The following is a 13,437-nucleotide window of genomic DNA, read 5'->3' as shown; positions in this document are numbered from 1 at the left end:
TAATTCACAACCATATTTAATTCACTAATTAATGTAATATATACTATCAGAAAAAAATTAGTAAAATGAAATTTAATTTAAATATATAAATTATATATTTAAATTCAATAATAAAATAAGTAAATAACTCTTTAAATTATTTATTCTAATTTATAACATAAAAATAAATATATCCAATCTTAAGGTGAAATTCAAAGTACTCAAATCTTATCACGGTTATAATTAAAATATTCAAAAAAACTGACTTATAAAATAAAAATTATTATTTATTTATATAATCTATTAAAGTTTTATTTTTAAACAATGTAAAATCTCTAACAATTTTCGATGTGTGTTGAAATCTAAAACCTACATTATGTTGTAAAAAAAATAGGGAAAGCAAATGTAATGCCACTTTTTAGTCACAAACTTTTTAAGATATGAGCGGTTAGGGCATTATTTCTTTTCGAAAACAACTATAACATTTCCATTAAAAAGTATCTTATTTAAATGACTGAGTTTTTAAGATTATTGTCTCCAAAATTTAAATTCACAACCAAATTGATATGAAAAAATATTTAATTTGTATTGTATTTACACATTCATATGTATAAATATAATTAACTATATCTTCATGCACGTTTCATATTTAAAACAAGAGAAGTCAAGTGGCCAAATGAAGAAAAAATAACTCTAAAAATATAATTATTTATGTAGGAGGGATATTCGAAGTTTTATTATATAGAAACTCACAATTTGATATACGAGGTATCTGATACTTTTTAAACTTCTCACTTTTTATTCCCCCTTCTCCTCTCTATATATATAGAGAGGGAGTGAGAGAACAAAAATGATTTATTTACTTCAAGAATGAATTTTGATATTTATTTCATTTAATAACTTATATTTTTTTATCAAATTTAAATGATTTAACTGTTAAATTAAAAAAAATTTAATACATAGATCAATTTTATAAATTTTTAAATTTTTTGAAAACTATATGATATTTCATTATATAAATTCAAATCAACATATAAATATTTTTACAATTATCCATCAATTTGAATGGATGAAACGAAGTATCAAATAGTTTTCAATTTTTTAAAAAAAATTTGTAAACTTTATCTACAGATTAAAGATATTTAATTAATAAGTAAATAATTGAAATTTGATACAAATAATTAGTTATTGAGTGAAGTAAGTCTATCAAGACTTACTTTTAGAATAATCCACATATACTCGTGTGTGTAAAATATTTGAAATAAGTAACTACTTAATATAATAAAACCAAAACTATAAAATAGTTCGTTCAAATTAAAATGTTATTAAAAAAATTATCATGTACTATTATCATTATAGTTATTTTTATTATAATTGTCATCATTATCATTGTTATTACCACTATTGACTTCATTATTATGGACACTGTTATTATTATTGTCATCAAATTATCATCACTATCACTGTTATTACTAACACAATCATTGTTATTGTTGCTACTACTATTAGTGTTTATAATAACAATAACAATGATGATAACAACAATAATAGTAACAACAATTTTAAAACATATTTATATTAAAAAATAACTATGTAATATATTTTTGTGCTAAAATAAATATTTAACATATATGTTTAGGTAAAAATCAATTAAATTAAGTTACTTTATATATGATTAGAAGTATTTTAATATATTTAAAGTGTGGGCACCCGCATAGTAGCTTTCCACTTGTTCAAGTTCCGTTATTAAACTGGTACTTATTTTTTTGTCAGCCCTGGTGTATGTGTGTGTTTATTTTAGGGACATTTGATGGTAATATATATATATATATATATATATATATATATATATATATATATATTAATTAATTAGTAGGAAAAAGACACTTTCGTAAATTTTTTTTTATAAATTAATATTTTAAAAAAGTGGGTAGATATTTTTTTAAAGAGACAGTTATTTATTTATATATATTTCTTATTTTATTCTTAAATATAAATCAATAAGAAAAAAAATAAAACATAAGGATATAATTTTTTTTTGGAAAAGTAGACACCAAAAAAGAATATTTCTTTTATATATATATATATATATATATATATATATATATATATATATAAAAGTAATAAAAATTAAGAAAAAAAAATTTTCACTTCTGAAGTTTGAATTAATTTTAATACGTTACTTGATAAAAATATAACTATAAAATATTAATTTTTAATTAAAATTTCTCAATTTAAATAAAAAATAAGATTTAAATATACATAATGCATTAAACCTATAATCAAGATAAAATTACATATTCAACTATGTATTTTTTGTATAATGACATGCAAAGAAGTCAATCGTGTTTTCTAGTCAACCAAAACAAACAATAGACTCCAATGTAATAGAGAATAGGATCTTTAATCGCATGCATATACCTGCCGAGATTATCGTCAGCAATAGGATTTTGAATGCTATAAATATCCCAAATGCATGTTACCTTTTTTTCATAGCCAATTTTATATAACATTTTATTTTCTGCAAAAAAAAGGAAAAGAAATGGCTATTGTAGTTGCAATGAAACATCTTATTGTTGTATGGGTTATCTTCTGGACATGTGCATACAGAGTCATGTCTCGAACCTTGTATGAGTCTTCTGTTGCCAAAGCACACGAGGAATGGATGTTCAAATACGAACGGTCCTATGCTGATGACGCAGAGAAGGATAAACGCTTCAAAATATTTATGGAGAATTTGGAATACATTGAGAAATTCAACAATGATGAAAACAAGAGGTACAAATTAGGACTGAATCAATTTTCTGATTTAACTGAGCAAGAGTTTATAGCTTCACATACTGGACTCAAGATTCCAAGTGGACTACATTCATCGTCAGTCACACTCTTGAACCTGACTGATATTCCAACAAGCTTGAACTGGAAAGATAAAGGAGCTGTCACCGATATTAAGGATCAACGAGATTGTGGTAAGTATTGACCTTTGGAGTTTTTTTTCTTCTTCTTCTAATTTGCTAGTATTTATAGATTTGATAAATTTATCTAAAGCGGATCTCTTTAACTTGTAACTTGTAGTGAGGTGGCAAGTTCACCAGCAAAAAGACTAAATTAACTAAAAATTTAGAAAAGGTGTTTCACTTGAAAAGTTAACGAAGCAGCTAAGTAACCCAAAAACATAATTTACTGTTTGCATTGCAGGAAGTTGTTGGGCCTTTTCAGCTGTGGCAGCTGTAGAAGGCATTTACCAAATCAAAACAAACAATTTGATCTCCTTGTCGGAGCAACAACTAGTGGACTGTGATAACAGTAATAATGGGTGTGATGGAGGATCCAAAGAAAGGGCCTTCAACTATATCAAAGAAAACGGGGGAATTGCTACCGAAAGCGACTACTCATACCAGGGAATTGCAGGAACTTGCGAGAGTGAAATGAAATTATCTGCTGTCAAAATAAATGGTTTTCAAAGAGTAGCCGCAAACAGTGAGGAGCAACTACTACAAGCTGTGGCCAACCAACCAGTGTCTATTTCTGTTGATGCCAATCGTAATTTTCATTCATACAAAGAAGGAATATTTGAAGGACCATGTGGAACCGTTCATAACCATGCAGTTACTATAATTGGTTATGGAACAAATAAAGAGGGCACCAAGTACTGGTTGGTTAAGAATTCATGGGGTGAGACTTGGGGAGAGAATGGTTACATGAAGTTGCTGAGGGATAGTGATCAACCTGAAGGTCTGCGTGGCCTAGCTATGCATGCTTCTTATCCAACTATTGATATGTAGTTTATAGAATTCGTTCCTTGTGCGCTGTTATAGTACCATTGTAGTAATTTATTTTAAGCATCTCGTCTTTGTCTCCAATCTAGAGTACCAACGTATCGTTTCTCATATTTACTATTTAGGTTTTGTCTCTCTATTTCGTCATGTACCGAGTTATTATTGAAAAATCTGAATATATAATTAATCAATGAATTATAGAATTTATATATTACGTTTCTCATGGATTTTTTTAACACCTTCATAGATTTTTTTGTCTTTAATTTTTCGTGTATATATATAGGCCAATCGTGATAATTTAAGGTGTATAATAGGCTTAAAGTCACCTTTAAAATAATGTTTTTAAAATTAATTAAAATAATTTATTTGTTAAATATTATAATCTCATTTGAATTTTACTTTTAGATATTAAATTTATAGTGTAACTCTTAAATATTTCAATAATAAAAAATAATATAAATTAACTATCCGTGTAATTACTCATCTAATCTCTTCATATACCAATTATCCAATTCACAATTCAATTGATAGAAATGTTCTAAAGAACATGATATACTTCTAAAAGGCACAAATTATACATACCAATTACATACTCATCTAATTTTCTCATACATTTATCAATGTATTCTTTCAGGGTTCTTATATAGGATCCCATTGGCAATCCAAAATTCAAAAATACAATCTAAAATATGAAATTAATTACACATGCATGTTAACAACATCAATTAACACATTGAATAATTATGGATAAGACTAAAACACTATATACATAATAATTGGAAAAATCTCCTTTATACAATACATGCAACAAATAAGAGATTGAGAGTCAATCTCATAGGAATGACAAAATGAATCCAGACCCTACGAACACCTGCAAAAAGACTTGCATGCGGGAGGGTAAATACCCGTTTATATGGGGATAAGTATAGGATAGATATAGACTCGCAAAATTTAGTGGATACAGGTGCGGGTTGGATATCATGGTACCTAACCCGCCCCACCCCTTAGTTATATATATATATATATATATATATATGTGTGTAATTACTTAATGATAATTTATTTATTTATATATATATAATATATTAATTAATATAATAATATTGTTATTATTTTATATCCAAGATACAAGTTGAAGTTGTTAGACTACTTTTTTTTCTAAATTTTATGGTAACTCATTTTCAATTAAAATTAATAATACCAAGAAATGATGCTACTCATTATTTGAAGAGTATCAAACTAAAGTTAAGAGAATAACGAAATTTTCAACTTCACAAGCAAATGTCAATGAGTCAAACTTGGATAATCTAAATATTAAAAATTTTCTTAATGATTATGATTCATTTGTGAATGACACAATTAAAACACAGACTAAATTTGAAATAGAGGTCTACTTGGAAGAAATTTTTTTGCCTATATGAGTGTTACTTTTAACATTCTTAGATGGTGAAAAATAAATGGATCAAGTATCCAATTTCAGTTGTAGCATCAGAATCTGCATTTAGCACAAAAGATAGATTTTTGAGTCCTCATCATTTAGACTCCATGAATTTCCTCTAAATGCAGTTATGTGTGCACAAAGTTGGTTGAAACACAAACAATAAGGTAATAAATAATTAAACTTTTTTATTTAATAAAAGTTGTTTTTATTTATTTTTTATTATTTGTTTTAATTATTAATTTAAATTATCTAATCATTCATTTTTTGTCATATAGTTTTTATTGGTATTACTGGACCACCAAAACAATATATAAACTTAAAAGACAAGTATTTGCAAAAATATGTAGAAGTTGATTCTAATGATGAGGTCAAATGTCTATATATTTATTTTTTTAAAATTTATAGTATATAATTTAATCTATAATTTTAATCTAACTAATTTCTATATATGTTTTTTCATAGGTTTCAGAGAATATTGTTAACACATGATCAAGATGTTGGAAGTTTAATTACAACTTTTATTATGTTGATTTTTTTAAAGTTTATTTACAAGAATTAAATATATTTTGTAATATTTATTTATAAGAATGGCTATGTTAAAATTTTGTAATGTTAAAGACATGACAAATTAATATTATGTTTACTTGTGTTAAATGTTACCTCTTTATCGATTTATTTACTTTATACATAAGTAAAATGCGGGTTATAGGTGTGGATATGGGTACATAAGCACCCGACAGGTATGTGGATGAGGATTAAAATTATTATCTGCATGGATATCCGACTGGGTGCAGATATTATTTTTAAATGTGCATATGAGAATGTGTACTATAAGACCATATTCTGACCCTACCCATTGTCATCCTATACTCTCATTACCTAGCATATATTCTACACTCAGAGTGAAACTATTCATTTTCTCCTTTATCTTGGTGAACATTAGACGAGGGATATGGATCTCCGTGGTATTCTCGCACAAACTCTAGTTCTCCAAAATCTTTTGAGAACAAACATACAATGAGGAAAAGTAAGAAAGTGAAAAATGAAAACGGACTCCAATTCTCTTTATAAAACTTAACTTCTTACTAATCCCAACAATTAAAATATTTAACTCAAATTACTCAACTCTTTCCTCAAATAATAAATAAATAAATAATTTAATTATAAAATTATTTATACACACATATATAGTTAATTAAAACAACTATTAATGCTAACCTAATTAGTTATAAAAATAAATAATAATCAATTAAACAAATACTATTAATAGAAAATTTGAGATCTTACATGAGGAATAATTTTTTTATTTAAATTTACAAATACTTATTATATATATAATGTATCGCACAAGTAAAACTATATTTTTAAACTGTGAATATATATTTTTTATTTAACTTCACTTAGTAAAGTAATAAATAGTAATGAAGTGTAAATAATATCAAATACACGTGAACCTATATTACATAACTAAATAAACTTTGTTTTTTGAGAATTATGTCCTCAATTTGGAAATAATTTGACAATTGTATCCTCAATTTTTTGAGGAAAAATTTGTTTATACAACATTTGACTTTTAGAGTAAGTTCCATTTTCCTCTCTGAGATATGAATATTACATTATTTTTCCTTTTATTTATTTATTTTTTATTTTTATTTTTTAAATTACGGCCTTCTCTCTTGATAAATTCCAAATACACAACACTTTATCCATTTTTAGTTTTTCATTGAAATTCCATTAACTTTCTTTATAAAAAAAAAATTATTATCAAAATATCATTTACATTAACATTCCCGAGAGATGTCATGTAAATGATAAAGGAAGGTGAAATAAGCCTTTATATATATATATATATATATATATATACTTTTAATTGATTCTACAGTCACCAATTTTATAATTTGATTGTTGAATAAGATTACAAATTAATATTGGATTAGATTTATAGTAATGAGAAATATAATTTTGAGTATGACATAATTCTTGATCAAATTAGAAAAATTATGATATCTTCTTATATTATTATTTAGCATAGTAAAAAAGAAAGTAACTTGGTAATTCATTCCTTAACTATATAGAAATTCTTTTTTTTATTCTAAGAATATTTATAATAAAATTCTTCATTGTATTCAAAATATTATTTTAATAGAACGAATCTGTTTCTTTTGCTGTCAGAAGAAAATTAAAATATAAATGTGTAAGAAATTATAAGTATTATATAATTAACATATTAAAATTAGAGATTTAATTTAAAACAAATAAAAATAAATGGATGTCCATATTAAAAAGTAATTGTCATTTCACAACATCCAGACATGTTAGTGAGCGAATAATTTAGTTACAAAATTTTTAAGCTATAAATATGTTTTTAAGATGGTTTTTAACTTTAAGAACCTATTTAAATATTTGACAAAATTATAATTACTTAAAGATTAATTTAACCTAAATCATATGTACGTGTGATCATGTGTGTGCGCGTTGTATATAAGTTTATGATGAAAGTTTTATTTATATTTAAGTAATAAAAATTAAAAAAATCCACTTCAAATTTTGAAGTAATTTTAATACGTGTGTGCAACAGTATGTGTGTGTCCATTTTAGGGACATTGTATAATAAAAGTTTTATATATATTCAATTGTCAAATACTTGCACTACCAAGAGGTCAAATCTAAAATGGACACACACAAAAACACACACAAACAATTAATAATTTTATTTAGTATAAAAACATGCGTAGTCGAACTTAAATAAACAATAAACATCAATGTAATAATAGGATCTTTAATCATGCTAAAAGAAAAAAAAAGATCTTTGATCATGCTATAAGAAAAGAAAAATCTTTAATCACATGCATATATCACTGCAGAGATTATCCTGAGCAATTGGATTTTGAATGCTATAAATATTCCAAATGCTTGCTCTACTTTTTTCATAGTTACTTTCATATAATATTTTGTTTCGTGTGAAAAAGAAATGACTACTGTAGTTGCAATGAAGCATCTTATTGTTGTATGGGTTATATCTTCTGGACATGTGCGTACCAAGCCATGTCTCGAACGTTGTACGAGTCTACTGTTGCCAAAGCACACGAGCAATGGATGTCAAAATACAATCAGTCCTATGCTGATGATGCAGAGAGAGAGAAACGCTTCAAAATATTTATGGAGAACTTGGAATACATAGAAACATTCAACAGTGGTGAGAATAAGAAATACAAATTAGGACTGAATCAATTTTCTGATTTAACTGAACAAGAGTTTATCGCATCACATACTGGATTCAAGATTCCAAGTCGACCACATTCATCGTCAGTCACATTCTTGAACCTGACTGATATTCCAACAGACTTAACTGGAAAGATAAAGGAGCTGTCACCAATATTAAGAACCAACATGAATGTGGTAAGCAATGACCTTTGCAGTTTATTTATTTTTTGTTTCTCGTAAGTGAATCTCTTTCACTTTTGTAACTACTAACTACTATTTAAACACGTACGTAGTGTGTGTTGAAATAAACTTAAATGTCAGTTTTTAATGGTTTTAATTTAGCAATTTCTTATTTGGTTCAAATAAAAGGTCAAGAGTCAATAGTTATTAGTAATAATGGGTTTTGATTGTAGGCTGTTAATAGAATTTTAAGCTTTTGAGCTTCTGAAGGACAAATATCAGTCTATATATATATCATTGTATTGTTTGATTATACAGTGAAATAAAATAGAGAAATTTCACCTTCTTCTCTATCGGTTTCGAAGAACCGGAAATTACCACGGGATATTCTACTGCCCAACACAAAACGTTGAAAGAGACGCGATCGAAAGATAAGGCGGCTTTGTACCTGTTGTATCGAGCTGTTGATGAATCAGGCTTTGAGAAGATTGCGCGTGCGTCAACCTCAAAGGAAGCATGAGATATTTTGGCAAAAGTGTACAGAGGAGCTGACAAGGTTAAACAAGTCTGCCTTCAAACTCTTCGCGGCGAGTTGGAAAGCATGAAGATGAAGGAGTCAGAAGGGGTCTCCGATTACATCACACGTGTTCAAACCGTGGTGAACCAACTCAACCAAAACGGAGAGACGTTAACTGATGTACGAGTTGTGGAGAAGATTTTGAGGTCATTAACTGATAGTTTCGAGAATGTCGTATGTGCTATAGAAGAGTCAAAGGACCTAACAATGCTCACGGTCGACGAGCTCGCCGGATCTCTCGAGGCACATGAAAAATGTAAGAAGATGAAGAAGGAGGAGATACTTGAGCAAGCACTCCAAATCAAGGCGTCAATCAAAGACGAAAAGGTGATTTCTAACCGCACCATACTCTCCCCAACAAAATGGTGTGGCCGAGAGGAAGAATCAGACAGTTCTTGATATGGTTCGGTCAATGTTCAAGAGCAAGAAGATGCCGAAGGAATTTTGGGTGGAAGCTGTGCAATGTGCTGTCTATGTGCAAAATCGGTGTCCACATGCGAAGCTGGATGATCAAACTCCACAAAAGGCATGGAGCGGACAAAAACCAACAGTTTCTCATCTCAAAGTATTTGGTAGTGTGGCCTATGCAAACGTGCCAGATCAGCGAAGAACGAAGCTCGAAGACAAAAGCAAAAGGTATATTTTTATTGGGTATGACGAGAAAGCAAAAGGATACAAGTTGTTAGACCCAATAAGCAAGAAGGTCGTGGTAAGTCGTGATGTACGAGTTAATGAAGCAAGCAAGTGGGATTGGAGTAACTCAACAGAGGTTATCAATGAAGATGGAGGATCTTCAACCATTATACCAACAATTAAATCAACAAATCCTGAAACTATTGATGATGAAAATGAACCGCAACAACCCAAAATGTGAAGCTTGCAAGATTTGTATGACTCAACAAATGAGGTACACATTGTCTATCTCTTGGCTGATTCTGAAAATATAAGTTTTGAACAGGCAATGCAAGACATGAAGTGGAAAACAGCCATGGACGAGGAGATTAGAGCAATTGACCGCAACAACACATGGGAGTTAGCAGAATTGCCAAAAGGAAGTCAACCCATTGGTGTGAAGTGGGTGTTTAAGAGAAATATGAATGCTCAAGGCGAAATAGAACGGTACAAGGCATGACTTGTTGCAAAGGGATACAAGCAAAAGGAGGGAATTGACTATGATGAGGTGTTTGCTCCTGTTACAAGAATGGAGACAATTCGATTGCTCATTTCACATACGGTTCAATTCAAATGGCCGATATTTCAAATGGATGTCAAGACGACATTCTTGAATGGTGTACTCGAAGAAGAAATCTACATCGAACAACCACTTGGTTATATGTGAAAAGTGGAGAAGAGAATAAGGTGTTGAAATTGAAGAAGGCGCTCTACGGGTTGAAGCAAGCACTACGGGCATGGAATACTCGCATTGATACATACTTCAAGGAGAACATGTTTGAACAATGTCCCTATGAACATGCCCTTTATGTGAAAAAGAGTGGAGTTAATATGTTATTTGTAGCTCTTTATGTTGATGACCTCATTTTCATGGGGAACAATAATGAGATGGTACAAGAGTTTAAGAGCACAATGGCACGAGAATTCGAGATGACAGATTTGGGTTTGATGAAGTTTTTTCTTGGTCTAGAGGTAAGACAAGGAGAGACAGGGATTTTTGTGTCACAGGAGACATATGCAAAGGAGATTTTGGAAAAATACAAGATGACATATTGCAATCCAGTATCAACACCAATGGAACCGGGTGCAAAACTCTCAAAATTTGATGGAGGAGATCGAGTCGATGCGAGCAAATATCGGAGTTTGGTGGGAAGTCTTCGCTATCTCACATGCACAAGACCAGATCTTTCATTAAGTGTTGGCATTGTAAGTCGATTCATGGAGGAGCCTGTTTATTCACACTAGAAGGCATTGAAGCGAATTCTACGGTATATTCAAGGAACAGTGTCACTCGGTTTATTCTATTCAAGTGCGGAAGATTACAAGTTAATTGGGTATTCTGACAGTGACAGGTGTGGAGACTTAGACAATCGAAAAAGTACGTCGGGATATGTGTTCTTTATAGGAGACACAACTTTTACTTGGCTTTCAAAAAGCAACCAATCGTAACACTCTCGACATGTGAAGCAGAATATGTGGCAGAGTCTTGGTGTGTATGTCATGCAATATGACTTAGAAATCTGTTGGGTAAATTGGAGCAACAACAAAATGTTGCGACTGTGATACGAGTTGACAATAAATCAGCAATTGAATTGGCAAAGAACCCAGTAAATCATGAGAGAAGCAAACACATTGATGTTCGCTTTCACTTCATCCGAGATCATGTGAAGGAAGGAAATGTGGAATTAGTGCACGTGGCAAGTCGAGACCAAGTCGCAGATATCTTCACGAAACCGCTACCGACAGTACTTTTCAATAACAGCAAGAAATTGATTGGCATGAAAGATGGCAGAAGCATTTAAGTTTACGTGGGAGTTTTGTTGAAATAAACTTAAATGTCAGTTTTTAATGGTTTTAATTTAGCAGTTTCTTATTTGGTTCAAATAAAAGGTCAAGAGTCAATAGTTATTAGCAATAATGGGTTTTGATTGTAAGCTGTTAATAGAATTTTAAGCTTTTGAGCTTCTGAAGGACAAATATTAATCTATATATATATCATTGTATTGTTTGATTATACAGTGAAATAAAATAGAGAAATTTGACCTTCTCCTCTATCAGTTTTTTAATTCTAGTGTGGTGGCAATTTTTACAGGCAAAAAGTCTAATTAACCCAAAAATTAGGTGTTTAAGCATCAGAAAAGTTAATGAAGTAGCTAAATAACCCAAAACTGTTTGCATTGCAGGAAGTTGTTGGGCCTTTTCAGCTGTGGCAGCTGTAGAAGGCATTTACCAAATCAAAACAAACAAATTGATCTCCTTGTCAGAGCAACAACTAGTGGACTGTGATAACGGTAACAATGGGTGTCATGGAGAATTCGTGCATACGGCCTTAGACTATATCATCGGAAACGGGGGAATTGCTAGTGAAAGCGACTATCGATACAAAGGAGTTGCAGGTATATGAGAGAGTGAAGTGAAACATTCTAGTGTCCAAATAAGCGGTGTTCAAGATGTACCTTCACACAGTGAAGCGCAACTACTACAAGCTGTAGTTAACCAACCAGTATCTCGGTTGCCATCCGTATCAATGATAACTTTAGGCAATACAGATCAGGTATATTTGAAGGACCATGTGGAACTTATCTCAACCATGCGGTCACTATAATTGGTTATGGGACAAATGAAGAGGGCACCAAGTACTGGTTGATCAAGAATTCATGGGGTGAGGGTTGGGGAGAGAATGGCTACATGAGGTTGCTGAGGGATAGTGGTGGACCTGAAGGTGTTTGTGGCATAGCTATACATGCTACTTATCCAACTGTCGATGCGTAATCTATACCATTTATTCTCATTTATAATTTAGGTTTTTGTCTCTCTATTTTGTGTGTCGTCTAGTTTATAGAATTCGTTCTCGTATTTACGATTTACTATTAATAATTTAATTTAATATATATTTCATAAGTTGTTAGTTGATTGGAGAGAAAGAGTTGAGGAAGTTACAAATATGAAATTTATATTTGATTTTTATTGCAATTATCTTTATAATTTTTTTTATTTTTATTAATATATATATATATATATATATATATATATATATTAATTTCTTATAATTACTTGTAAGCAAAGTGTATTAATGCCAATTTTTAACTAAGACCACGTGTAAAAAAAAAACACCTAAGACCACTAAAACGCTGTAGATAGAGGATTTTAATGCCCTATCTAATTAAGACTACTAAAATTAATTAAGGCTACTAAAATGTGGACATCCGGCATCATCTATGAGAAAATAATTTTAAATTTAATAGCTATCACATCAAACCCATATGTAAATAATTTAAATTCTGCAACTACTATTTAAATAATCTATTTATATTATTCTGTATTTGAATTTTTTTAAAATTTATGAAGAAAAAAAAAGCAGCAATACATTAATAAACTAGAGAAAAGAATAAAAATTAATCAATGCTAATAAAATGAAAAGCGTTTTTAATATATATTTATATATCTAATAAATAGACGTTAAAAAAGCATCATAACAACAAATTTATTAAAATATTAAATAATATGATTGTGTATAAAAAATTTCAATTAAAAATTTTGGTGTATGCTGTATGTGACAAATCCAAAACTGTTTGCTAAAGTAGTACTTATCACAATGCTCCGTG

At 29.5% G+C, this 13,437-nt stretch overlaps 1 protein-coding gene and 1 pseudogene across 1 annotated transcript; both read left to right on the top strand.

The window, feature by feature from the left end:
• The first annotated feature begins 2,392 nt into the window (after nt 1-2,392).
• LOC109817776 (fruit bromelain) lies at nt 2,393-4,047 on the top strand. The gene is made up of 2 exons (XM_020383121.3): nt 2,393-2,948; nt 3,178-4,047. The coding sequence occupies exons 1-2, from the start codon at nt 2,456-2,458 to the stop codon at nt 3,762-3,764; spliced, it is 1,080 nt and encodes a 359-aa protein (XP_020238710.3). The 5' UTR covers nt 2,393-2,455; the 3' UTR covers nt 3,765-4,047.
• A 4,161-nt stretch (nt 4,048-8,208) lies between these two features.
• On the top strand, nt 8,209-12,767 carry LOC109817777 (fruit bromelain pseudogene; annotated as a pseudogene).
• The last annotated feature ends 670 nt before the right edge of the window (nt 12,768-13,437 follow it).

Source organism: Cajanus cajan, chromosome 1 (assembly GCF_000230855.2).
Source record: "Cajanus cajan strain Asha chromosome 1, NIPB_CcT2T_4, whole genome shotgun sequence".
Taxonomy (NCBI): domain Eukaryota; kingdom Viridiplantae; phylum Streptophyta; class Magnoliopsida; order Fabales; family Fabaceae; genus Cajanus; species Cajanus cajan.
This window is presented reverse-complemented; position numbering and strand designations above follow the sequence as displayed.

Coding starts and splice junctions, on each gene's coding strand:
- LOC109817776 (XM_020383121.3), top strand. CDS start 2,456: ATGTTACCTTTTTTTCATAGCCAATTTTATATAACATTTTATTTTCTG. Junction 2,949..3,177: donor TAAGGATCAACGAGATTGTG/GTAAGTATTGAC, acceptor TTTGCATTGCAG/GAAGTTGTTGGGCCTTTTCA.